At 38.1% G+C, this 24,521-nt stretch overlaps 7 protein-coding genes across 7 annotated transcripts in view; 4 read left to right on the top strand and 3 right to left on the bottom strand.

The window, feature by feature from the left end:
• LOC101293745 (uncharacterized CRM domain-containing protein At3g25440, chloroplastic-like) overlaps positions 1-168 on the bottom strand; it is a 5,536-nt gene extending 5,368 nt beyond the window's left edge. The window contains exon 1 of the mRNA XM_004309792.1: positions 88-168. Coding sequence (XP_004309840.1) covers positions 88-168 — 81 coding nt within the window. The remainder of the gene's footprint in view (positions 1-87) is intronic.
• LOC101308536 lies at positions 91-3,357 on the top strand. Its single transcript, XM_004309760.1, has 5 exons — positions 91-197; positions 453-526; positions 641-740; positions 826-1,388; positions 2,846-3,357. Coding segments are annotated over exons 3-5 (759 nt in total). The 5' UTR covers positions 91-197; positions 453-526; positions 641-739; the 3' UTR covers positions 3,041-3,357.
• Positions 3,358-4,155: 798 nt separating this feature from the next.
• On the top strand, positions 4,156-7,247 carry LOC101309118 (protein FAR1-RELATED SEQUENCE 5-like). Its single transcript, XM_004309762.1, has 4 exons — positions 4,156-4,212; positions 4,395-4,848; positions 5,983-6,200; positions 6,608-7,247. The coding sequence occupies exons 2-3, from the start codon at positions 4,519-4,521 to the stop codon at positions 6,184-6,186; spliced, it is 534 nt and encodes a 177-aa protein (XP_004309810.1). The 5' UTR covers positions 4,156-4,212; positions 4,395-4,518; the 3' UTR covers positions 6,187-6,200; positions 6,608-7,247.
• Positions 7,248-8,383: 1,136 nt separating this feature from the next.
• LOC101307954 (F-box protein SKIP16-like) lies at positions 8,384-12,808 on the top strand. Its single transcript, XM_004309758.1, has 5 exons — positions 8,384-8,650; positions 8,732-9,430; positions 10,074-10,292; positions 11,573-11,679; positions 12,561-12,808. Exons 1-5 carry the CDS (start codon positions 8,447-8,449, stop codon positions 12,637-12,639), a joined length of 1,308 nt encoding a protein of 435 aa, XP_004309806.1. The 5' UTR covers positions 8,384-8,446; the 3' UTR covers positions 12,640-12,808.
• A 1,521-nt stretch (positions 12,809-14,329) lies between these two features.
• LOC101308248 (protein YIF1B-B-like) lies at positions 14,330-17,059 on the top strand. Its single transcript, XM_004309759.1, has 6 exons — positions 14,330-14,428; positions 14,504-14,554; positions 14,662-14,816; positions 15,317-15,415; positions 15,511-15,662; positions 16,389-17,059. The coding sequence occupies exons 3-6, from the start codon at positions 14,664-14,666 to the stop codon at positions 16,774-16,776; spliced, it is 792 nt and encodes a 263-aa protein (XP_004309807.1). The 5' UTR covers positions 14,330-14,428; positions 14,504-14,554; positions 14,662-14,663; the 3' UTR covers positions 16,777-17,059.
• A 133-nt stretch (positions 17,060-17,192) lies between these two features.
• On the bottom strand, positions 17,193-18,413 carry LOC101293456 (probably inactive leucine-rich repeat receptor-like protein kinase At2g25790-like). The gene has a single exon (XM_004309791.1). The coding sequence runs from the start codon at positions 18,411-18,413 to the stop codon at positions 17,193-17,195; it is 1,221 nt and encodes a 406-aa protein (XP_004309839.1).
• A 493-nt stretch (positions 18,414-18,906) lies between these two features.
• On the bottom strand, positions 18,907-20,639 carry LOC101308833 (salt tolerance protein-like). The gene is made up of 3 exons (XM_004309761.1): positions 20,298-20,639; positions 19,890-20,186; positions 18,907-19,405 (listed from the first exon to the last, which is right to left on the bottom strand). Exons 1-3 carry the CDS (start codon positions 20,478-20,480, stop codon positions 19,169-19,171), a joined length of 717 nt encoding a protein of 238 aa, XP_004309809.1. The 5' UTR covers positions 20,481-20,639; the 3' UTR covers positions 18,907-19,168.
• Positions 20,640-24,521: the final 3,882 nt, after the last annotated feature.

Genomic DNA, 24,521 nt, shown 5'->3' with positions numbered 1-24,521 from the left:
AAAAATAGTGAGTCGGGGCGGTTCCAACCGGGTCCAAGGCCATAGTGTTTGACTTTTTATATCTCTGAGGAACCAATAGTATGTGACCACGTCAGGTGCGATTGAGTCCCCATCTTTATTTCCTGAACCCTCCCCTCCTTGCCGTTCTCTCTCAGCGCCTTCCTCCATGTTCATCTAAAACAGCACCCTCGTCTTCAGTAAGCCCTTTTTCGTTTTCTTTTCTAATTTCTCTTTTTTATATATTCTCTAACTATTTAGGGTTTGCTCTAATAATTTTAGAGATTCATCCATCAATGGTAATTCGCCTCAACTCATCTATATTTTGCTTGATTTGATTGGTCTTCTCTTCGCTTGCTAAGATACGTATGTGTAAGATTCGACGATTTTTTCTTTTATTTATTTATTTATTGTGATGGTGATTTATTTTCTGCTTTCCATTTCGTGTGAAAAAGCTCGAATTGGGGTGTTTGATAGATGAGGCAATGTTGGAAATGCCACTGATCATTGTCTCTCCCCACCCTTTAGCGTAAGTGTCTCCACTCAACTATGCCAATTCAGTTGCTAAACAAACTAGCCTAATTGACATACAAAACTTGAACTCAAGTGTTACTTTCCTCTTATCTTTTCGGGTTTTTGGCAGCTAAACAAAGTATTTGCGTCAATTTGCTGAGATTTATATAGACAGTGTAGCTCAAAAAATAAAAATTGGGTATTCAAGAAGACAAGGAACCTCTATAGAAGTAAGCTTCATATGTTAACCTCAATAGCTGAAACATTATTTATGTGCCAAGGCAACGTATTGAAAAAATATTATTGTGACTGCAGTGGAGTTTACAATTGATGGTGATATTGATGGTGAGGTCGTGGGCAGTTCTGCTGAGATGGAAGGAAGTAGAGCAGGTGATGACAATGAAACTGGTGGAAGTTCTGTTGAAGGAGCATTCCAACTGGGTCAGGATGATAAACTAATTCTAGATTCATCCGGAAGGAATCTTATTCCATCGGCAATTCCTGTAGTATCAGTTGTTTCAGCAGATGAGCCATATGTTGGTCAAGAGTTTGAAACCGAAGCAGCTGCTCATGCATTTTATAATGCATATGCCACTCACGTGGGATTCATAATTCGTGTAAGTAAACTCTCTCGATCAAGGCGGGATGGAACTGCCATTGGCCGTGCACTTGTTTGTAATAAAGAGGGTTACAGAATGCCTGACAAGCGTGAAAAAATTGTAAGGCAAAGAGCAGAGACCAGGGTTGGTTGCAGAGCAATGATTTTGGTGAGAAAAGTAAGTTCTGGTAAATGGGTTGTCACAAAGTTTGTAAAGGAGCACACTCATCCTTTGACGCCTGGGAAAGGTCGAAGGGATTGCATCTATGATCAATATCCGGTTAGTTCTTGTTTTCTTTTTCAGTATTCGATCTTGATTCATTGTTGTACCTTGCAATTTCTGACATATAATCCTTCTTTGATGTTGAGATACCGCTTTAGAATATTATCATCTAAGACATCTCCAATTTAGAAATCTTTCTTTCCACACTTGGATCTATATCCAACAGCAGTTGTTCGAAAATTCAACAGTCAATTACTGACCAGGTGAACACTGCTAGGTCATGCCCCCCATTAACTCTACTATTAACAACTTGTTTCTTGCTGTCAAAATATGGTAATTTAAGAATTCAAAAGTAAGCAATATGTATAGTATAAATTTCTGTTCATTGTAATTTGCCTCAAAGATACTCATTTTGGATTTGTTTATCCTCTTTGAATATTGTGCTTTGGTTTTGGGCTTCATTTGGTTCTCTAGATCGAGTTATGTAGTTTTTGTATCTCTCACAGTGATATTGTTAAATGAGTTTTGTATATACCACCCAAACTTCTAGAAGATGTACTATTGTTTTGGATCCCTGATACTCCTTGACAACCTCTGTCTATATCCTTGATCCTTTTTTTCTGTTGGTTTGTTAGTGTGCGAACAATGTTAGTTTGGTAGTGCTCATATTGCTTGCCCAATGTGCCATAAATTATTTTTACTAGCCTTCTACCCGTGCATTTCCACGGTGTCACAAAATTACCTAAAAATAAGGAGCAGATAATTTTCATTTATCATTTTATATGATTTTTTTTATAAGAACGATCAGTTTATCCATCTGTTTTCTTACGTGGGAATTGGAGTTATCAATCTTGTACTCCCACTATCCATGTTTATCTTCCATATTTATCTTTATTTTCTATTTATTTATCTATCTATTTTGCTTTTTACTATAATAATCCTTGTTATTAACCCTGAATTTAACTGTTTCAGTTAACTCCATAAGGGTGGCAAAACACATTTTGGTGAAACTTTAGGACACCTGGCGCTATAGTAGTAGAGATGTCTAAATGTCTTTTCATTTAATCTGTTTTATAATATATATTTTTCTCTTTTTGAGACTAGTTTTACCATTTCGTTGTAGTTTGCGGGCAATTTGGACGTACTCAATTCCTTCAGTTGGGTTTTTGTCATGTCTGTGTTATAGATTGCTACCTCAATCTTCTTATTTAGTGTACTCAGTAACAAGTATGGTTAACAGCGAGGCTAAACAAGTGTCCACTTATAATGGTTTCTTGGAATTGAAATATATTGTCACTTTTCAGATAATTTGCAGTTTCATTTTCAAATTAGTACGTAAATGGTGGGTTTTTTTATTTTTTATTTTTATAATTAATGATTTATTCCTTGTCATGTGTGAGGAACTCCGACAATGACCTCAAAGTCTTGAGAATCCTTATGGTAAAAAGAACTTTCAAAATATCAAAATGTTAATCTTAGTTTATATTCTCAATACCTTTTTATTTCTTATGCAGAATGAACATGACAAGATTCGGGAACTATCCCAGCAGCTGGCCGTAGAGAAGAAACGTGCTGCAACATATAAAAGACATCTTGACCTAATATTTGAGCATATAGAAGAGCACAATGAGAGCCTATCAAAGAAGATCCAACACATAGTTGATAGTGTGAAAGAGATTGAAGGTAAGGAGCAGCAAGGTTATAGATAGTCTGCGGTCGGCAATATAAAGTACCTTTTGGTGAAGCGTAGAGTCAAGCTATTGTTGTGGAGAATGCTGCAGGATGAAGGAGACATTGTGTTGGTTTCACTGTTGGTTTATGATACCTTGTGCTTCGCCTAGGTCTAGGTAACTAGTTAGTTTTGTAGTTTGGCATGTTTTAGTCAATGGCATTCATTCGACTGCTTTGCATAATTTGTTGTCTACAGCAAATGTTCAGTAGGAAATTTGTTCAATGCATGTACAGTTACCTGGGCCATCCTTGCCGATTTGCTTTGCAATGCAATAATTTGAAGAAGTATTCGGATGCCCCAAGGAAAGTTAAATCCACCATTTTGTATAGAAGAATACATGTCCTTATAGTTGAACATATCAAAGTTTCCCATTAGTTGATGATCACCAGAGTGAGAGTTAAATATCAGAAGAACAGGAGATGTCCCAAGTCCCAACCTTTTGTTAGTTAATTTTTTTTTATTCCAAATTACCCTAACTAACAAGAACATCCTCCTTTTCAAAAGTGAAAAAAAAATAAAAAATAACAAGAACATGTCATCAAGCTGCATAGCGAGAAGCAGTCCGTTTCAGATACAGACGTCCGCACGGCCTTAAGGTGTGGAATTCCTTTCGTTCGCCACCGTACGGCGCCGGCGAGGGCGCGTCTCCACCCCAGTGGACTTCAGCAGCTTCCCTGACCACTTTCCCTCCCTAGCGAGTCCGCCGAATTCCAGTTTTCCGGCCAGATCATCTAAAACTTCAAACAAAATCAATCTGACCGAAAAACTGGAATTCGACGGACTCGCCGGGAATGAAAAGTGGTCAGGGAAGTTGCTAAAGTCCGCTGGGGTGGAGGTGCGCCCTCGTCGGTGTCGTACGATGGCGAAAGGAGAGACGTCCGCACTTTAAGAGCCGTACGGACGTCCGCACCTGATAACGATCATAGCGAGAAGTGTACCCAAACACAAGGAAAAGAAACCGAAATAAAAAAAGAACACTACAGTGCTAGAGTGAAGTCAAGTTGACACATGGACTGACATCACAACCAATTGAAGCGACAGCGGTTGGATTATATATGGGCCCTGCTCTGTTTCTAGTTTGATCTTGAAACTTTTACTCCACTTTGCTGCCTTGGCTTCCCCAGATTGCTTGTCGCTCTGCTCAATCAAGTAAGTCTTCCTGCTCTCCAATCTTATTCAAATTTCTCTCTATGTCAATCATGCACCCTAACAAAGTCTTTACTTGGTTTATTGGAATTCATGTGTCTTTGTGAATTGTCATTAACTCACACGAATGGGGAAATCTCAAGTTTGTCAATTTGTTCATGTTTATTGTGATTGGCTGGGATTAGCGGCTTAGTAATTAGACATTGTGTGGCAGTGGATTCGGATGTGGGAGTTAGAGCAGTGGAGACTTCTTCTCGTCAGGAACCGATTGCATATCAAGAAGAGGCCATTTTAGAACCATACCAAGGTATGGAGTTTGAATCTGAAGATGCTGCCAAGATATTCTATGATGACTATGCGAGGCGCCTTGGATTTGTCATGCGTGTCATGTCATGTCGTCGGTCCGAAAGAGATGGTAGGATTCTTGCTCGTCGACTTGGCTGTAACAAGGAAGGTCACTGTGTTAGTATTCGAGGTAAATTTGGACCCAATAGAAAACCGCGAGCGAGTACAAGGGAAGGGTGTAAGGCAATGATTCATGTCAAGTATGATAAATCTGGTAAGTGGGTGATTACAAAATTCGTTAAGGAACATAACCATTCACTTGTGGTGTCTCCACGTGAAGCACGTCAAACAATGGTGAGTATTTGTCTCATATTTAGTAATTTGCCTGCTCCTACATATAATTGAACTTTTAATTCTGGGAATTATTAATGTCTCTCATATTTCAACTTGATATATTACTTGACTGGCAACTCTTATGTTCCTAGCCGGAATAGTATGCGTGCGCGTGCGCATGGGGTGGGGGGTTGGGATTGTTTATTGAAGGAAAAAAATGCTACCCACTTAGTTTTAAAAGATTTCTGTATATGGGTGATATATCTAGTATATCCTTGAACATTACTTAGTAATGTTGCCCAGCGTGGAAGCAAATATTGGGAAATTATGAGCTTCATAATTGCTGATTACTAACCGTAGTGTTTGTTTCCAGTCTTCTACTTGTTATGTAAAGAACATGCTTTGATTTGGCCTCCTTATGGTTTATTTACTTATCTTTTACACGAGTACTTTGTCATTTTTCAATTTTATTATCCTTGTACAATGTAATCGTTCCTTTCATACTATTTTTATAACGGAGAGACTTATTGGGACTTAAAAGATAAATATGGTTGTCCTCATTGAGGGACTAATGTTCAGTACTGCAATATACCTGACTGTTATCACCTTGGTGGAGCTAGAGAATTTTGATCATGTCTGTGTGTACTGATTCAATGACACTGCACATGCTGCATTCACCATACAAGGCAGGATACATTTTAGTCAGCCCCTCGAAAACTAAATGTTTCTTTTTGTGCGTTAATTTGGAAATGTATGGAATTGTATTCGTATGTGCTTCGTGTGGAATACACCTCTGATTTCTGATATGTTGTGGCTATAAGTGATATAAAGTTGAAAGAAAAGTTTCTATATTTGCTTGCCATAAGTTCATAGTTATTGTTTCGCATATGCTCTCAAAGTTCCTTCAAACACTTGGCTCACTTTATCCTAGTCACTGCATATACTCCTTTGCATCATTGATCAAACACAGGAAATATTTAATGCAAAAATACTACTAGTGTGTCATCATGCACATTTTAATTATTTTAAGCGATGGTGCCAGATAAACATTGGATTTCTCTTATTGAAATTTTTATCCTATTGTATGAGTGCTTTGTTTCTCAAGCATCAAGTACAATCAACTTCATATTTTTGTGTATGTGTTCTCTTCTGCAGGATGAGAAGGATAAGAAAATTCAGGAATTATCCGCAGAGCTTCGGAATAAGAAACGCTTGTGTACAACATATCAAGAACAGTTAACAGCATTTATGAAAATTGTTGAAGAGTATAATGACCAGCTATCCTTGAAAGTGAGAAACGTAGTTAACAATCTTAAAGAATTCGAGTTCATAGATGTGGAGCTTACGCAACGAGGATAGCGTCAGCAACTAGAGTGAGTACCTTATTGTTTAAAGTACTTGGTTTCTGTTAAAATTCTGTTCCCGATTTCTGAATCATGTGGTATGTGTTATTGGTTCGGTAGGCATGCGTGACTGCGTGAGCAATCAATGAGTACATGACTACAGCTTTTGTTGCTAAGCATTTTTTTTCCTTCTAGATCTTGGAAGTGATATTCATTGACATGGAAGCAATACCTTCCGCTCTTCTTTCTCTTTTCTTTTACTGATGTGGGATTAAACAAAACTTCTACTGAATCAACTATAGTTTTCCATATCTTTTTTAGTTGCATTCAGGCAGAATAGACCTCCACGAATATATAGCACTGCTGCATAAGATTATAAGAACAAACAAACTTTAATGATGATGTCTTTATACGTTTTTTCCCCTACATCTCTGCAGCAACAAGAAAGAAAAAAAGAGACAAAAATCCACAATTGCTTGTATTCATATTTCATAGGTGTGCAAGCAGTGATGGAATTACTGTATACCGTCCTCCATGTTTCATGAGCTATGATCATGTTTGAATTCCGTTGGTGTGGCTTGTAGCAACCAGAAATCACTTTCTTGGGCAAACAGTAAAAGATGATAATATCGAAGTTGTAATGGATGCCTAGTTGTGGTCATACGGTGCATGGGGGTAGCCAAAAACTTCTAGACAGAGCAGATTGTATCCAGTTTCCCATAGCAGAAATTTTCTTTGGCCCACGTATGTCAATTGATAACAATTGTAGTAGTTTTGAGTTTTGACTTATGTTTACAATTCTTCTGTTTTTGTCCTTCAGTCTTCAACTAGCTATGTTTATACATACATAAAAGACCTGGGGAAATTATGTGCCTTCAGGCTTCATTAGCATGCTAATATCCAGGCTTCTTTTTTCTCAGCTATTTCTCCGCCTATGTATCATATGTGAATTAGGATTTCAGTCCTTCTGTGTTGACCGGAAATGAATCCGAGAATCCTGAAAAGCTAGTCACATACTTGCACAATTTCCAACTCTTTTCCTTGGTGTATGACCATTCCAAAGACCGTAATGTTACAACTCTTTGGCTTCTCATTGGCTTTACCCCTGTTCATGACCTTCGTATTCCTCTCATCATCTTGAAGTTGCGAATTCAAGATTGCTGTCCTTTGATTGAACAACAATCAAGTGTTGGTAAGCATTCAGGTTTTTAACCTTTCATTTGGTAACAGAGTTATTTTGCTATTGAGATGAGAATTCTTCCTTTAGTAGCAGAGGTGGATAGCTTTGAAGCTGCAAGGTTAGTAATCCTTTTTATACGGGTCGAGGAAGGTTGTCTAATAGAAGATATCAACTGTCTTGAACCTCTGTAGCAAGTAGCAACAGAAATATTGTCTTCCAAGTAAGGAAATGCGACAAAGTAGCTTGTGGTCTTGCCAAATTCATCTAGAATGTAGAATGAGAAAATGAAAATATGTATTTGTATCGAAAATGAGTGTTTCATGGAGTCAATCTTTATGGATACCAATGTTTGTAACATTTGCGTGGATTAATGAATGGTTTTGTGGATTTAACAAAAAATCGTTACGATGGGACTTAAATTGGAAGGACGATTGTACTCTGTGTGTTGCTGTAGAGTAGTACTAAATGAAGGTTCAAACTATTTAATCAAGACATTGGATGTCTAATGAGGAGACCTATTTCTATATATCATATCCACAATCTTGTCGTTTGTTTGAATGATAAACGGCACTGAGATTTCTTTTTTGAAAGGGTGACAATCACAAGCTTTCTAAAATAGGAGGAAACTCTTCTGTAAGTACATTATAAGTAAAAGAAAGTAACCACCACATGTAGTCGAGTTCATAAAAGTTTATGTGTGGAATCTCTATACCCAGGTTCGAATCTCAGGTTGGTGGCAAGGAGGAAGCGTTTAGACAAGATCTTTCCACGCGGATTAGTCTCTGAGCATTAAAAAGCCTTTGAGGATACCGTTATTGATATTCTAAAAAGAAAAAAAAAAAAAAAAGTAAAAAAGTATGACAAAGAAGTACCTCAAAACAATTTAAACTACAAATAAATCACTAACATTTCGAAGATGACCACCACGGAATTTCTTTAAGTATAAAATTCAATACCAAATAAGTATGAAACCAAAAAGCCCAATGTTTTTTGTGTTTATATTTAACTGAAAAGTGAAAACATCCCCAATCTTATTAAGAGAAAAAAAAGAAAATAAGAAAAGAAAAGGTGCGAGCGAGAGCAGAGAGAGAGAGAGATGGGTTTGGAGGCAGTGGGAGATCTAGCGCTACACATAATCCTGCGCAAGTTAGGAGCTGAAGAGTCGGCGAGAGCAGCCTGCGTGAGCAAGCAACTCAGAGCTTCCGCCTCTGAAGACCCTCTTTGGTCCCATTTCTGTGCCCAGGACCTCCACCTCCACCAACCCTTGGATCCTCATGGCAACCTTGCCCCGTCTTTCAAGGTCAGGTCCTATTATTTCTTTTTCTATTTCAATTTCAATTTCTATTTCTATTTCTATTTCAATTTCAATTTGATTGTTCAGGCCAGTTATGGTTTGTGGCGGGAATCTTTCAGCATGTACCCATGGTCCCTTGTAAAGCGAGCCAAGAGGTGTTGGGCCAAAATCACAAACTGGCTCTCTCTTCATTTTCCAGAGGCTCACTCTTCCCTCAACAAGGGTGCATCAGAGGCTGACATTCAACACTTGGAGACCCAATTGAAAGTCAAACTTCCTCTCCCTACAAGGATTCTCTATCGTTTTCATGACGGTCAAGATTTACACGATTCTCTACTGGGCCTTATTGGTGGTTACTCTTTTTATAACCACCTCGTCAATGTCTCCTTGTTGCCTTTACATCAAATAGTCTTAGAAACTAAGCATGTCATGCCAAAGCTAGGCTTTTCAGCCACACCAGATTATATTGTTGTGGCTTCTTCTTCTTCTACTTATAGCCAAAAGTTGTTTTTCCTCAACTGTACAACTGGCCAGCTCTATGTCGGTACCGCCAACCTTCTGCCTGATGCTGAAATGCTTCCCTGTGTACCCAATGCGTTACTTAATTCAGTTCATGATCACAATGGTGATCAACAACAAGATGGCATGCTTCTTTGGTTGGAAGAACACTACCGCCGTCTAGAAAATGGAATCATTAGACTCCGTGAACAAGAAGCTATGAGAAGCATCAGTCAGTTTCCAGAGGAATCCCCTCTCTGTTCCACTGCCGTAACAAATGGGGTACAGGTGAGCATTTTTGCTACTTTGTGTATCTCCTGGAAATTGTGATATAGTTTCCTTCTTGTGTTTCTTTCATGCCTGGCGCAAGATGGGTATATATGGAAGTCATGTTAGTGATTAATGAATAGTGGAATCAAAAGGTTCACTTCTGTTGCCATGGTAATAACCGGCTCATAGTCTTTATAGCAACTCAGTTTAAGTCATGAAACCCACAGTTTTCCTTAAAATGGCAGATGGTGGTGTCATTTGTTATTAAGTTATACATACCTTAGGCATCAGTTTTAGGTATGACTACCAGGCAAAGCTGGATCCAATCTAAGTTATACATACCTTAGGCATCAGTTTTAGGTATGACTACCAGGCAAAGCTGGATCCAATCTATTACCTTGCAATCTCTCCAACTCCAATTACTGGTTCGTATTATATTTTAAACTTGTTAGACATGATATGCTATACTGCCTATACATCACATTTATAGCTCTGTTCTTCAAATTTTTTCAGCTTACAAGGTCTGATTCCTCCAAATAACTTCAGTTTTTTTTTTCTTTTTTTCTTTTTTCCAAATTTATGCTGAATGCAATTGCAAAAGCTACTACCATCAACATGTTACTTTTCATTTGAAAATTATCCTCTATGATTTTTAACTCAGGTTCGTTGTTCTTCGGTGTTTGTCCCGGAGTTTTCTAACCTTCAAGATAACACCCAGAGGTACTATTTTTCCTATTCGATCCGCATGTCGCTTCTGCCTGAAGGATGTGGCATCAATGGAATGACATTTAACTCTTGCCAACTGCTTTCAAGGCACTGGGTCATTCGTGCTTATGATGTTGTGGTAGCTAATGTTAATGGAGAGGCTGTTATAGGAAAGGTACGGTTTCACCATGTCATTTACGTTTTCTGTGTAATTCTTCCAAACTATTTTAGATTTGACAATCCTACACATGTCCTTTATCCATATGAGAAATATCATGATCTTCCAAGGGGGTTTTCAGTGAGCCTTCAAAACATATTTCAAAGGACATCTCCTATTCTTCTGATATCTAGGGAAAATTGCTTATTTTACTGATTGAAATTTTATTACCAACATTTGTTGTTAAAAATTGATAGAGCACGTAGGCCAGTGGACACTTCTCCGATCATGAATGTATGTTTCTCATACCAAAAAAAAAATTGAAAAATAATTTTTTTCCAACATATGTGTAACTTATAATTCCTTTGATAATTTTATGTGTACTTCTTGTTCGTAAGATATTACAAGTTTAAGTTGAATTTGTTAGCTACAGCCTAATGTGTACCAAGCATTTTAGTTTGTGCCGAATTTGATTAAACTAGGGTTATATGAATGGGTGTAAGTGTTGTTTGGTGGATCAGTAATTGAGTATTCACAACCACAAAAAATTGATCCTGAATATCAAGGATAATTGTGGACTGTCAGCCTAGAGGTTGAGTCTGAGTTCTATATTTAATTATTTACAACTATTACCTTGGTTAGTAATCTATGACAACCGATGTTGTGGTTCTTTATTGTTGGCATGATACATTGTAACAATCTGGAGTTGTCTTTTGTTATCGGCCAAAAGATTATAAGCCAATATTAAAATCCTTTAGATCAGGTGAACCTCAACATGTTAAGTAATTGGGTCAAAAACAATTGTATTAGATATTAATTCCCACTATCAGTAAATTCCTTGGGTGGTGGAAGATAAAGTTTTGATTTTCATGCAATCTTTGGGTGGATGAAGGAACTTTAAGAAATTGTAGGGGCTTTCTATGCCCATAACTAAAACACAACTGCATTCACCAGATTGAACCAATGGGTTGCAGCTTCGCCTCTAGGTGGCACTATGGCCATTCGTCTCACTAGATTTCAAGGACATCCCTCTTTTAAGTATCATCTTAAATTGGAAAGCTGGAGTGTAGCTATGCATTCTTTTGGCAATGAATATTGTATTTTTTTGACTATGTCTCTTTGAGAATTTAATGTTAAAAATTTAATGTTGGAATTCTGTTAGAAAATCTAAAATGTTTCTTCGAAAAATAAAAATTTAATATTGAAGATCTCAGGATTCTAGTACTTATGGTGCCAAAATATGAAAAAGAAGAGAATATATTGCTTTCAGAATTCTTAACTTCTTTATTTGGTTGCAGTATCCTCTCTTGTGTCCAGGTGAGCAAGAATTTGTATATGAGAGTTGCACGCCTCTGCCATCTTCCTCGGGTTCTATAGAAGGTTCTTTCATGTTTGTCCCGGGCAGGTACAGAATCTTTACCCATTTAAATGTTTTTAGTACATATTAGCCCCTTGACACGAACTCCGTGTGTGCCATTTGGTCTTTCATTTTCTCTCAAAGAAATGTAAATAGTAAACAAACAATGAATTACAGCAAAAAGAAAAAAGTAGATTTTCTAATAATTTTGTTACCGCTTTTTGTGGTCAATGTCTGTACTTCCTGTTTTACCCTCTTTTGATAAGATTGTTTTCTTCTGCATGTCAATAAACCATGGCATGAATATGAAGCATAAATTCAACCATTTTAAGATGAAGTTCGCTTAATATATAAGTTATGTATGCATATTATACCACTCTTACTTTTCTTCCTAAAAAATGGGTGCAACAAAAAATAATTAAAGAAATAAAAGAATTTTGTGGAATCCGAAAGCATCTTGCCATTACATTGGACCAAGGTGTTCTTGGGAACAGTTTTCTTCTGTTTGCATTATACTGGGGAATAAGAATTTTGTTTATTTATTTATTCATTTTTTATTTTGGGGTCTTTCTTTCCGTCTCTCAGTTTTGACGCAAGGTTTTGCTCACAAATCAAGTATGTGGAAAAGAAAAGTCCACCAACAGTTTAGAAGGTTTTGATGACTGATGTCTTTGTTAGAATGAGCTTAACAGCAATGTAGCAAGATTAGGTTTAGTCCGAAATCTGTGTCATTAATTTGGGCTACAGAGCAACAGATTCTATCATATCAAAGTAGTGATGTTTGAGAATGTTCTACATGGCAGATTATTACATGATGATGATCCTTGTCCATCAAACTTCCTTGCAACAAATATAGACTAGCTCATTTCCTGTCCATTTGTTGAAAGGCTTTACTGAACTGAAATTGCTCATTCTGTTTGTTTCATTAGGTTGGCGGACCCAAAAGGCAGCAGATTTAGAGTTCCGGCTGCACGCTTTCCCCTCCAGCTGCCAGACTACATCTTCTGACAATCAGGGTGCTGGCTTCACGTGCTTTATTGGGAGCTTGATCACAATGATTGTAAAATAGTGATATATTTATGCTTTTGTATTTACTGTTAAATGTTATGGTGAAAATTCTCTCTGATGACTTGTACCTTCTGGGCATTTTGTCTAAGTTGAAGCCTATTATCTATTATCGGTTTCAGCACCGAGTACTGGAGGTTTTTTTATTCTTTTTTTTTTTCCTCTGTCAACTACTGATTTCGTTTAGAGGTGTTTAAGCGGACATAATTGATTTTCCTAATGTGAGATCTGTAGCATTGTCCTACTTTAGTTTCATTTGTTCCTAAATAATTCAAACCTCCGAGACTGTTCCTTGACTTCCTTCTGTATGAAAATCAAGTCATAAGTATCGTCTTGGTTATGACCAGGAAGTATAACCCAGGCGAAGTGAAGTCCGTATTTAGAAGGTAGGTTATTTTATTCTACTTCCCAGGTAAACTCAGCTTCGTAGTCGTAGTGTTTCTACACTGAATGATTGTTCCTTCCGCAATTCCGTAAAACTGGTTCCGTAAAACTTCTCATTCAGCGGCTACTAATATCTTGAAAGTTCTGACCAACTTTGCCGAAGCTCTGGCCAACAGGTACTGTCACAAACATGTCATCTACTTTTCATCTAATCTTCACTTGTATATTAAAGATCTATTTCATGTTGTCTAGGTATTACTCATAGACCTAATAATTTTTGGTAAATATTTAGAAAGATCTTATTAATACTTCTGAGCTCATTCTCAAATTCAGAAGCTTGCTGGATGAAAATCTAATACCGTTTCATGAGGAGGTAAACTTACTCCCTTTTTTTTTTCTTCCCAAGTTTAAGATGGATAGTTCCATTGATTATCCTCGGCCAGAAGACTCATACATCAGATATCGCTTATTCTGATAAACTCATGGGTAACAAACCTTACAAAAGATAGGTAACCCTCCCTGTAAATAAGCACAAATCAAACCTACTACAAATGATTTCCAACTACCACAACCTAATTCCCTATGAAGGATATACTAGTTGCCTAAGAAATAAAATCGAGATAAGTTTCCATCAAATCCCTTGGTTAGGAAACAAGAACTACGCTACCTAGCTCCTTGCCCTTATTATTAGGGCTAGCCTCTCCCTCACAAGCCTCAGGATTGTCAAATGAGGCGGAATAACCAAGTCCAAGAGACCCATCTTTCCTCTTGTTAGCATCACCTCGTCAGGAGGTCTGCCTCCCTAATTGGACATCGTCGACGAAGGAATCTGACGAGCAAACTTCAATTGATTATGGATAGCGTTGTTATGATCAATGATTGTACTAGTAGACATCGATGTTGGGTAACGTTAGATCGTATTGTTAGAAAATCTGAAAAGCGTCTTTGGGTCGCGTTGCGGGTACGCCTGTCGGTTGGAGTCAATGAGATTGACTAGAGCTACTGGGATCAATTAGACCGCTAGGATGGCGACTAAGGCCATTGGGATGGTGGCGAACGCCGGTGAGGAGGAATTTGAGACATATGCTGTTATTTAATCTAATCGAAATCAAATTGTTTCGACACTTCTCTAATCCAGAAAAGAAAATTTAAAAAAATATATTGCCACGTGGCGCAGACGGATTGGGTAGATGATGCAACGGAGAAAATGAGAAGCCCGAGTTAAATAGAGCGTGTGAAGTGTGAAAGAGAAGAAAAAGAAAGGAAACAAGAGCAGAAGCACGTGGGGTCACGTGATAGACCTGGATTTCGGATCTCTTGGCCGGAGTTCTTGTCTGCTGAATCGACGGTACGTTCAATTCCAGATCTGCTCTTCTCTCTGTTATTTTCTTTTGAAATATTAATTAAATAGTGATGCATACAGGGAGAGAAGACTGAAGCTTCGCTTCGCGTTCGCCCATCGATTTTGCTTCAGGTTTGATTGATTTTCTTAATTGCAATTATTCTTCAGGTTGTTGCTTGATAGTAGAATTATGAATTCATGTTTGAATAAGTAACTTTGGTTGCGTGTTCTGGATACAGAAATGTACAATAATGTGGGAGCCCAGCCTGCAAATCCCCAGCCTAATCCCTTCGGAAATACCTTTTATGGCGCTGGTTCAGGACTTATCCGAGGTGGATTGGGTGCCTATGGAGAGAAAATTCTAGGATCAAGCTCTGACTATGTACAAAGCAATGTAAGCAGTACTCCAAGGCTCTTTACAATTTCCGTTAACTGTTCACTGCCTGTTTCGGTTCAACTTACCTGATCCATGATCTTGAAATTCTTCTCACGCTTTTATTCTGCATGGTGTCATAATAATATGGGATGGGATTAACAATTATGTACATTTTGTTTGACTTCTCTTTTTGTTACGATGAAGAGGGTATTGGATGATCGCTTTTGAACGAATTTGATTTGGTGTTTCTCTTATTTATTTATTTTCATTATTCATGCTTCGCAACCCTTACGTAGCAAAAGGTTGATAGTTCATGTTTAACTAGGTTGGTAACCTGATGCCCAATTTGTAAAAGGTATATTATGAATGCTATTTAATCAAATTTTATGAATGACTAAAATTAACGTTACTAAACCTTACTTCTTAAATGTTAACAAAAGCTCTTCTGATGCTGCAAGTTTGTTATTTTCTTTAAAGTGATTCACCCTGATTCTGATATCTTCTGCTTAAATGAGCAGATTAGTAGATATTTCTCTGATCCTCAGTATTACTTCCAAGTGAATGATCAGTATGTGAGGAACAAATTGAAGGTTGTTCTATTTCCATTTCTGCACAGGGTAAGAGCTAACCACATCTTGTTTTTTTATTGTTTAGTTATATTCATGCCTTAGAATTCACTGCTTCACACCCATCCGCAACCCTTTTGTTTCAGGGTCATTGGACACGGATAACTGAGCCAGTAGGAGGCAGACTTTCTTATAAACCCCCAATATATGATATCAATGCACCTGACCTATACATCCCCTTTATGGCATTTGGTACCTATGTGGTTTTAGCTGGCTTCTCATTGGGTCGTCATGGGAAGTAAGTCTTTTGAAAATACTACTTGTACTATCCTCTTACAATCTAGTTGGTTCCGTGATGATAATTCATTAGTTGGGAATGAACATCAGTATTCCTCTCTCAGTAGATATGCTGTAATTATTTCCCCTTTGCTGATGATGCTTCTACCATTACTCTGTACTTTTTATCTCTGTTCTCCCTACATGAAGATATATGAGATAAATAAGTGAAAATCTATTTTGATGTGTATTTATTGTCAAATCGCCACTGAGAGCTATATATAATTACTATTGTATAACATTATTTTTTGGTATTGATATAAAAAATGTAAAAATTAGAAAATTAAATCTTTAAATTGATTTCATTTGCTGAATGTTTTTGGGCCTGGTGTAACTCAGCTCCTAGATATATTTTACATCAAAACTTGCGGGTAAAATCTAAACAGTATCTTTTATTAAGGTCCAAAATAATTGCTTTCAAAATATTAGATGGTGTTCAAGCTTCAAAAAAGTCACTTGCTACGTCCTTTGACTTAAACTGTCAGTTGTATATCACTTTGGGAAATTAGCAGGTCTATTGAAAAGAGAACCAAACATCCCTTTTACCGGTATTTGGCATACTGATAAAGACGACTAGTCGATGCACTGTGCTTTACTAAATGAAGACGCTGTAGATGAATTAAATGAAGATGCTTGCATTCGGATTTTAATACTCATAATTTCTTGAATTGTTTTTCCTTTGTACCAGGTTCAGCCCTGAGGCTTTAAACTGGTTATTCATCAAGGGATTGCTTGGCTGGCTTGTGCAAGTTATAATTCTGAAAGTCACGTTGTTTTTATTGGGTAGTGGTGAGGCACCCTTGCTAGACCTAGTGGCATATGCTGGGTATACTTTCACAGGGTTGTGCTTGGCTGTGCTTGGACGGATTATGTGGAATTACTCGTACTATTTTTTGATGCTTTGGACCTGTGTATGCATGGGAGTGTTCTTAGTGAAGACTATGAAGAGAGTCCTCTTTGCAGAAGTGAGGAGTTATGATTCAAGCAAGCACCATTATCTCCTGCTCTTCATTGCTTTGGCTCAGTTCCCGGTATTTACTTGGCTCGGTAACGTGAGTGTTAATTGGCTGATATAAGACCACTGCTTTTGTATCAAGAAAAAATTGTTTATAGCAGTTTCTGAAACATTGTATACAATTGTCTTTGTATTCGTTTCAAGCGATGATGACTTTTGCGCTCCCAGGTTTATCAGTTGTAGTTTTTGAGTGTTTTTATTGCTGGGGATTCTTAAGGAATTGTCATGTGTACTGGCATTCTGGGTAAGAGGGGAAATTCATTACTGCAGGATAAAGCATTCCAGTGGTTTCCAATTTTCAGAAAAATTATTACTAATTATTATTTAGTTTACTGGAAGTTTAAACCTTTGACTCCTTCATGGGTGATCAAGGTGTATTCGAGCTGTCTAGGAATGAATGAATTCTCAGATTTCAATAGTAACATCGTCTAAAGGAACACAAAAGCAAACTCCGTTGCCTGGCGTTGGCGTCTGGTCTTACCCACTGGTGGTTGGCCGTCCAATACACTCTTCTACTTTCCTTTGGCCGCCTTCGCACAATGGAACATTGTCCGGACACCGCAGGCAGTTGAATGAAAGACTGCCCCGGATTCTCTGCGCTGCTTGGGCAAATTGCGCTGGAAGCTTTCCTAGCAAAAAGTTGTGATCCAAGTATAGTTCACTCCAGTCTCCAACTCTTGATGCGTATGCGTCGGGTATTTTACCAAAAAACTGGTTGTAGGAAAGGTTGATTGTTGTTAGATTCTGCAGAGTTACCAAATTCACAGGCAAATGGCCTCGCAGTTGATTTCCTTTTGCATCGAGCACCTGAAGCTCCTCTTGTCCAAAAGATCTCACTACCTCCAATCTTGTGAAGTGGTTATATGAGAGATTGAGTTGAGTGACCTTGGGTAAAGTAAAAAATTCTCTAGTGATGGCACCTGAAAGTCTGTTGCCGCTCACATCGAGCACTCTGAGGTTACTGAGTTTGTTTAGAGGTGTAAGATGGCCTAAAAACAGATTTTGGCTCAGAATCAGTGTTCTCAAGCTTACTGGAAAATTTGGGAGATTTCCATGGAGCTGGTTTCTGCTGAGATCTAAGGTCTTGAGCTGCCATAACCCCGAGAGGTCTGGGACTCTGCCAGTGAAGCCATTGTTGGACAAGCTTAAGAATGTCAAGCCTCGGAGTCCACCTATGCTGGGATGAATTGTTCCAGAGAGCTCATTGAACGAAATGTCTAGAGACTCTAGCTTCTTGAGTGTGTTCAATCCCAAGGGAATGGTGCCGGTGAAGAAATTGTTGGACAGTGAGAGTCTAGTGAGCTTCTTTAGATTGGAAATGGACCTGGGTATTGGTCCTCGAAAGTTGTTTTTTCTGAGGTTGATGAAGGTGAGCTCGGTTAGGTTACCAACTGCTGATGTTAGGAAACCCTGATAGCCTGCACCATCAAGATCAATGGCAGTTATTCTGCTTGGGGATTTGTCTAGAGGGAAACTGCATAAGATTCCGAGGAACTGTCCGCCTGTAGTTTCGCATGGATCGAGTTTGAAGTCCCAGCTACTGAGATAGGAATTTGGGGGGATGGCGTTGGGATCTATGCTACGCTTCACCACACGAAGAACTTGAATATCGGATTCCAGTGTTAGCGAACTAGTAAACAATGGAGTGGAACATAATGTGAAATACACCAGACAAAACAGAGACATTAACTTGCCCATGGCTTCCTGATGTGAGAGGGAGGGAGGCACTGAGTTAGCTCACACTTCTCTTGTTGGTTTGCTTGGTTTCCCAAATGCTCCATCTTTATAATTACTTTCTAGGTATTCGCCATGGCAAGAAGGCTTTGGATGAGAAATGAGTTTCTTGTTAATTCAAATGGTCATGCCAAGATAATTGGTCACTTCTTTCTACATCCAACCTAATCTTTAGCTTATTCCAACCATCTTGGTGTAGACCAAGAGCGCTCTTCCCTTATCCCATCAAACTAAAGATTCAATTTTACTTTGAATTAATAATTTAAATAAAGCCTGCTACAAAGACAGTTTGTAAGTAAATATGTGAGAAACGGACGGTAAAACTAAAAAAGTGCTAAAACATACATTTTCACCTTCTATATACATTCGAGTAAAATAATTAGATAGAAACATAAGTTTCCTATGAAGCAGCTGACCTGAAATTTAGGCATCAATCACGACTGTCACCTGGTATTTCATAACAGGCATGTGCCTCTCTCATTATATGTCTTACTGCCAAGCAGGCAAGATTACATATAAATGGATCCAGTAAAACAAAGCACAGAAGGGGAAAGCAAGTCCCCTAAAGTACAAAATTTACTACCTCAAGATCTTAAAATCATGAAGTGCATGGTAAATTCTTTCATACATACATCAATACATATTAGTATGTATTCACTCAAAGTATAAACATGCATAATTCATCAACCTATCAACTAACACATCCAGTTGATACATGTCTAAAATATGCCAAGATCAGGAACAGTGAAATGCTCATCATCATCATCTGGGATTTCAATCCTAGGCTTCTTGTAGGGACTGTTTGATTTCGGGGGTCTATATGATGTATAGTTGCTAGATTGTGATACTGGAAGCTGAGGTACTTCAGCTGCTGCCAAAGCCTCCTGAGGAAACTGCTCACCAAAAAGACCCATATCTGCCATCCATTCAAGCTCTCCAAACTCAAGCGACTCTTTCTGTGAAGAACACACACGAGTTTCTTAGTTTAGTGAAGTGATGCAAGGAATACCAACACTTTTAGCATGAATTATTATACATTCCATGATCAGATAGGAACCAAAGAACAGCCCGGAATGAGGTACTACCTTGTTTACAGCATATATGAATTAATAATACCCGGAACGCCAACGTACACAATCAAGTTCAAAGATGAATCACCACTCCATAAATGACAACAATTGAAAACATGGAAACAGAAGTACTCAAGACCATAATATGGAAATCTGAATTCTTTTTAGAAATGTCAGTAGCATATGCAAGTGAGTTCACTTTTCCAAATATGTCGAGACATTGTATCTTGATCTACCATTTGAACTGGGTACTAGCTAGTGTTGTTTAACTTGCAACATCTCATTTCATTTCAATGAACTGGGTACTAGCTAGCTAGTCTTATTTAACTTGGACAGTAGGTACCTAGCTAGTATGAAACAAAATACGAACCTTGTCAGAAGATTCGAAATCTGATAACTGGAGCAAGTCATCAACCGCCCAAGGAGGCGAGAAGAGAGAATTAGGCAGTTTGGTTGAAACTAGGTGTGAAGTAGTTTGATTGGGTGGGTCTAAGCTACATGTTTGAGCGTCCTTGTTATTACAGGCGGAGCTCAAAGCAACGCGGATTCCGGTGGCGAGGAACCTCTGGTGGTAGGCAGAGAGGGTATTTCCTGAATGAATTGATTCATCACAGTCCTGACAAAACAGGGCTCTGTCTTCAACGCAGAAGATAAAAGCAGCCTTATCCTGCAGTAGCACCCGGCCAGTATTAATAAACAACAACATATAATTGAGAGAGAGAGACCCAGACCAGTGGATTAATTAGTGGAAGTAAGTAAAACAAGAGATCGATCTTACTTGGCATATATCACATCTAGGGAGCTTGTTGGAGAGAGATTCAAGAACAAGCCTCTGATGCTTGCTGGCGAGTTTGTTTGCTGCGTGCACTTCCACATCGCATTTGGCACACAGGGCCGCCTCGTCAGCGCAACAGATCACCGTCGCCGGAGCTTTCTCACACACATCGCACTGAATTTTCATGGCCACCGGCAAAAGCTGAGGATGAGGATGATGATAAGGGTTTGGATCTGCGTATCAAAACCAAGAGAAATAGAATTTTGACAGGAGAAACATGTGGTGCTGCTGGTGCTGCTGGGGCCCACCAGGTTCCTGCGTCTATTCTTGTGGCTGTAGAGCTCCTCCGAGTCTGCATGGCTCTCTCTGCATGTAATATATTTTTCTTTTTTATTATTATTTACCGCCCACGGCCACATCCTATGCCACATTTTTTTTACACCACTTCACTTTATCTCTTGATTTATTGAAATATCAATATACTCTAATGTAAAATTACATCAAAAGATAATAAGTTATTATAAATTTTATTTTTTTTATCTATTATTTTGGATGAACACGTCATTCATAAATATAATATATCATATTTAGTCGTTTTATAAAGTCAGAAGAAGTTAGCATTCAATCTGAAAATAAGGTGAACTGTTTGTATTTCTTTTTTTTATATTTTTTTCATTTGTTGATATTTCACCTATCTCTTTACTCATTATTTCCCATGTCGGTTTTGAATATACATTTACATGTTTAGTCGCTCACTTATATTCGATTTGCTTTTCTTTCATTGGCGTTGAAGGTTTTTCCAAGTAATGGTCTTTTGAAGGATTTCCAAATCCAAACCAATTATACACTAACTAATTGAAACCAATTAAACATTCAAAAATGTAAGCAGACCATAAGACCAATAACTAAGCACAATCAGCACCATCTATGCTGATTCTATAGCGGTTCAAAATCTTACAAAAAATAACACGTTCAATAACGTGTAATAATTACTTGGGTATAATAGAAGTATAGAAGTCTAATAATATATGTAGGATGAGAAGAAAATGTAGGGTGAACAAAGTAGAATTGAGAAAATAATATTTTAGGTATTTGTAAATGGATGAACAATTTAGACTTACAATAAAAAATATATAAATAGGGTGTGAAGAGAATGTGGGATGAATAAAATAGTTTGTGGGGTGGCAATAGATGCATTTTTTTTTTTTTGCTGTTGTTGCTGCTTTGACTCGGAAAAACTTAATTTTCTGAGCAACTACACTAATGGGTAGCACACTCAATGTTATAACCTAGCAACATTAGGGTTAGGTTTCCTTTCATGGGAAGAAAATTGATGGGATTTTGTCTTTGCTGGTACATGGATTTCTCTCAACCAGATTCTGCCAAGTATGGGAATGTTTTCATTACCTTGGAAGTATGCAAGAGAACAGCGAGTCAGAAGGGCACCCGTACAAATCTGAGTGCTACCTCTCCAACGCTTAATTTAGGATCTGTAGCGAAAGCAAATGGAATCTAGTTAAGACTAGAGGTAGCAGATACCTAAGCAAGTGATCCAAGGATCTCTTTTAAAGCCGGAAAGGCGCTCTTAAGAGCTAACAGCTGGAGCGTGCTCGTTAAAGAAGGTTCCCGCATGTGTGTTCACGTGCGCGGCTTAAGAGCGCACCAGTATAGCTCGTTAGTGAAACTCAAGCGTGCAGAAGACATATTTAGCAGTGGTTCCACCAACATTCTTGTTCTCTATCATTGATTTTTAATGGTGACATTCAAGTCGTTTGTGTTGCTACGTTTTTGTTTCTCTAATTTTAGTGTTTCTTCTTTCTAGTAGGTTAACTTGTTTTACCCACGTCACTAACAATCTATTTTGATAAAAATCTATATGCTAGCTAGATTTATTATTCACTAGATTCTAGTAGTTGCATATATTTCATTCAAGTACTTGCATCAGCTAGCTAGCAAATTTATTCACAAAGAGCAAACAGTAGGCGTGGTACAATTGAAGATGCTCAGTGTTCCACGGTCGCTTTAGGACCCTGGCTTGTGCATCTTGGATGTAGAATGTGCCTGGACTGGGTTTTTTGACAATTTGGTATGGACCTTTCTGTGGTGGGTCCATGGGATGGGGAATCACTTGCTTGATCTCCCAGTCCCACAATTTGAGTGCCAAGTGCGCACACATTTGTTATAGAACTGGGCGACCCTTTGGTTTTTCTCGATATTTCTGATGCATGTGAGCGAGTTGCATGTTGTCGCTCCTCGAGAAGGTCTTGGTCGAGGTTGAGGCCATCTTCATTCATTTCAGGATCGTAGCCTTTAACCTTCGGACTTGGTTCAGTAAGCTCGACTGGAAAAACAACCTCAACTTGAAACATCATGGTAAACGAAGATTCACAGCTTGCTTTTATGGACATTGTTCAAATGACTCATAGGATTTTGGATACAAATTTGCTCCCCATCCTTACTTCCCCACCTTCATCCCCATCCACCTAAATGCATGACACATGTCTGTTTTCTTTAACTCACATAACCATAGTTAACAATATCAATTATTTATTTAATTTAAATTTGAGAAATTGGGCATTTAGGGTTTAAGGTTTAGGGTTTAGGCCTTTCAAGTTTGGGGTTTGGGGTTTGGTGTTTAGGGTTTACAGTTTAGGATTTTACTTAACTATGTCTAATCATGATAAAAGAATAAGCCCTAAACCTCAAACCCGAAACCCGAAACCTTAAAACCCTAAACCCTAAACTCAAAACCCAAACCCCAAACCTTAAAACCCAAAACCTTACACCTTAAAACCCAATACCCAATCTTACAAATTTAAATTAAGGATTAATTTCAGTTTACCCTCATCAACTTAGGTCGATTATCATGTTAGTCCTTCTTCTTTCAATTGCATCAAAAACACCCCTCAACTCCCAATTTTCATCAGCCGCGCATGTCCAAACCTCCAATCTCCATCCAATTTCTCTATCAAGTGATGACTTGATATCAAGAAGAAATAAAAAATGAAAAATAGACAAATTGCATTCAATCCCACCAAAATCACCAAGGTTAGGGGATTGTGATGGAAACGAAGATGTGTATCAATATGGGAAAAAATGGTCTGAAATGTAACTTTTAGAATTTGATTTTCTTCTTGATATCAAGTCATCACTTGACAAAATAATTGGATGGAGATTGGAGGTTTGGACATGCGCGACTGATAAAAATTGGGAGTTGAGGACTGTTTTTGATGAAATTGAAAGAAGAATGACTAACATGATGATCGACCTAAAGTTGATGGGGGTAAACTGAAATTAGTCCTTAAATTAAATAAATAATTTAGATTTATATTGTTAACCATGGTTAGATGAATTAAAGAAAATGGGACATGTGTCATGTATGTAGGTAGGTGGGGATGAAGGTGGAGAAATAAGGTGGGGAGCAAATTTGTATCCTAGGATTTTAGGGAGCTTTTGATTATCTTGTTTAATGTTTCCACTTGACAGTTTCAATGTGGTAAAGAAGAGAATATCATACGAGTTCCTTGGTGCTCAGCGAAGCTAATTACCTCTTTGTTATTGAAATGTGCACCATTATCAGTGACAATTACATATGGAACGCCATAATAGCAGAAGAGGCTCTTCCAAAAGAGGTTCATGACTTTTGTGGTTGTGATAGCCGTGAGCGCCTCAAATTTTATCCATTTAGAGGAGTACTCGACAAGGACAAAGATGTATTTTGTTCTTTTGCACTCAAGGAGTTTGCATATGATGTCAATTGTCAAGTACCCATATTGCAAAGGAGCAACTAAACTGCATAAAGGCTCCGCTAGAGGGTGGCGCTCATTTGCAAAAGCTTGGCATTTGTCACATTTTTCAACCACTTCTCTGGAATCTGCCCACATTGTTGGCTAGAAGTATAATACTCGAAATCTTTGTATGCAAGCGATCAGCGGCCGGAGTGATTGCCATAAGCCCTCGAGTGTATCTTATCCAGAAGACGTTTGCATTGAGCGAGAATAAGCATTTGAGTTCAGGTTCAATGATAGATTGAGTTGTCCATCGTAAGCTGTAGCCAACGGCTTGGTTGATCAAGCACTTGGCCTTTGTTTTACCATGGAGTTTATAGATGATAATGGGATCCATCCAGCTTCGCTCTCGATCGATGGCATAGATTTCCTACAACATTTGTGTGATGCGTGGCTTATCCAAGATTTCAACATGAGTGTCCGCAAGGCTAGTGTGCGG

The sequence above is a fragment of the Fragaria vesca genome, unplaced genomic scaffold, assembly GCF_000184155.1.
Source record: "Fragaria vesca subsp. vesca unplaced genomic scaffold, FraVesHawaii_1.0 scf0513070, whole genome shotgun sequence".
NCBI lineage: Eukaryota > Viridiplantae > Streptophyta > Magnoliopsida > Rosales > Rosaceae > Fragaria > Fragaria vesca.
The sequence above is the reverse complement of the archived record's forward strand: the minus strand, read 5'-3'. Positions and strand labels throughout refer to the sequence as shown.

Excerpts from the sequence above, each read along its gene's own strand:
- LOC101307954 (XM_004309758.1), top strand. The coding sequence starts at position 8,447 with ATGGGTTTGGAGGCAGTGGGAGATCTAGCGCTACACATAATCCTGCGC. Across the intron at positions 8,651-8,731 it reads ACCTTGCCCCGTCTTTCAAG|GCCAGTTATGGTTTGTGGCG; the intron begins GTCAGGTCCTAT and ends TTGATTGTTCAG. Across the intron at positions 9,431-10,073 it reads CCGTAACAAATGGGGTACAG|GTTCGTTGTTCTTCGGTGTT; the intron begins GTGAGCATTTTT and ends TTTTTAACTCAG.
- LOC101308248 (XM_004309759.1), top strand. The coding sequence starts at position 14,664 with ATGTACAATAATGTGGGAGCCCAGCCTGCAAATCCCCAGCCTAATCCC. Across the intron at positions 15,416-15,510 it reads TATTTCCATTTCTGCACAGG|GGTCATTGGACACGGATAAC; the intron begins GTAAGAGCTAAC and ends CTTTTGTTTCAG. Across the intron at positions 15,663-16,388 it reads TCATTGGGTCGTCATGGGAA|GTTCAGCCCTGAGGCTTTAA; the intron begins GTAAGTCTTTTG and ends CCTTTGTACCAG.
- LOC101293456 (XM_004309791.1), bottom strand. The coding sequence starts at position 18,413 with ATGGGCAAGTTAATGTCTCTGTTTTGTCTGGTGTATTTCACATTATGT.
- LOC101308536 (XM_004309760.1), top strand. Across the intron at positions 1,389-2,845 it reads GCATCTATGATCAATATCCG|AATGAACATGACAAGATTCG; the intron begins GTTAGTTCTTGT and ends TTTCTTATGCAG.
- LOC101308833 (XM_004309761.1), bottom strand. The coding sequence starts at position 20,480 with ATGAAAATTCAGTGCGATGTGTGTGAGAAAGCTCCGGCGACGGTGATC. Across the intron at positions 20,187-20,297 it reads CTAGATGTGATATATGCCAA|GATAAGGCTGCTTTTATCTT; the intron begins GTAAGATCGATC and ends GTGCTACTGCAG. Across the intron at positions 19,406-19,889 it reads ATTTCGAATCTTCTGACAAG|AAAGAGTCGCTTGAGTTTGG; the intron begins GTTCGTATTTTG and ends TGTTCTTCACAG.
- LOC101309118 (XM_004309762.1), top strand. The coding sequence starts at position 4,519 with ATGGAGTTTGAATCTGAAGATGCTGCCAAGATATTCTATGATGACTAT. Across the intron at positions 4,849-5,982 it reads GTGAAGCACGTCAAACAATG|GATGAGAAGGATAAGAAAAT; the intron begins GTGAGTATTTGT and ends TCTCTTCTGCAG.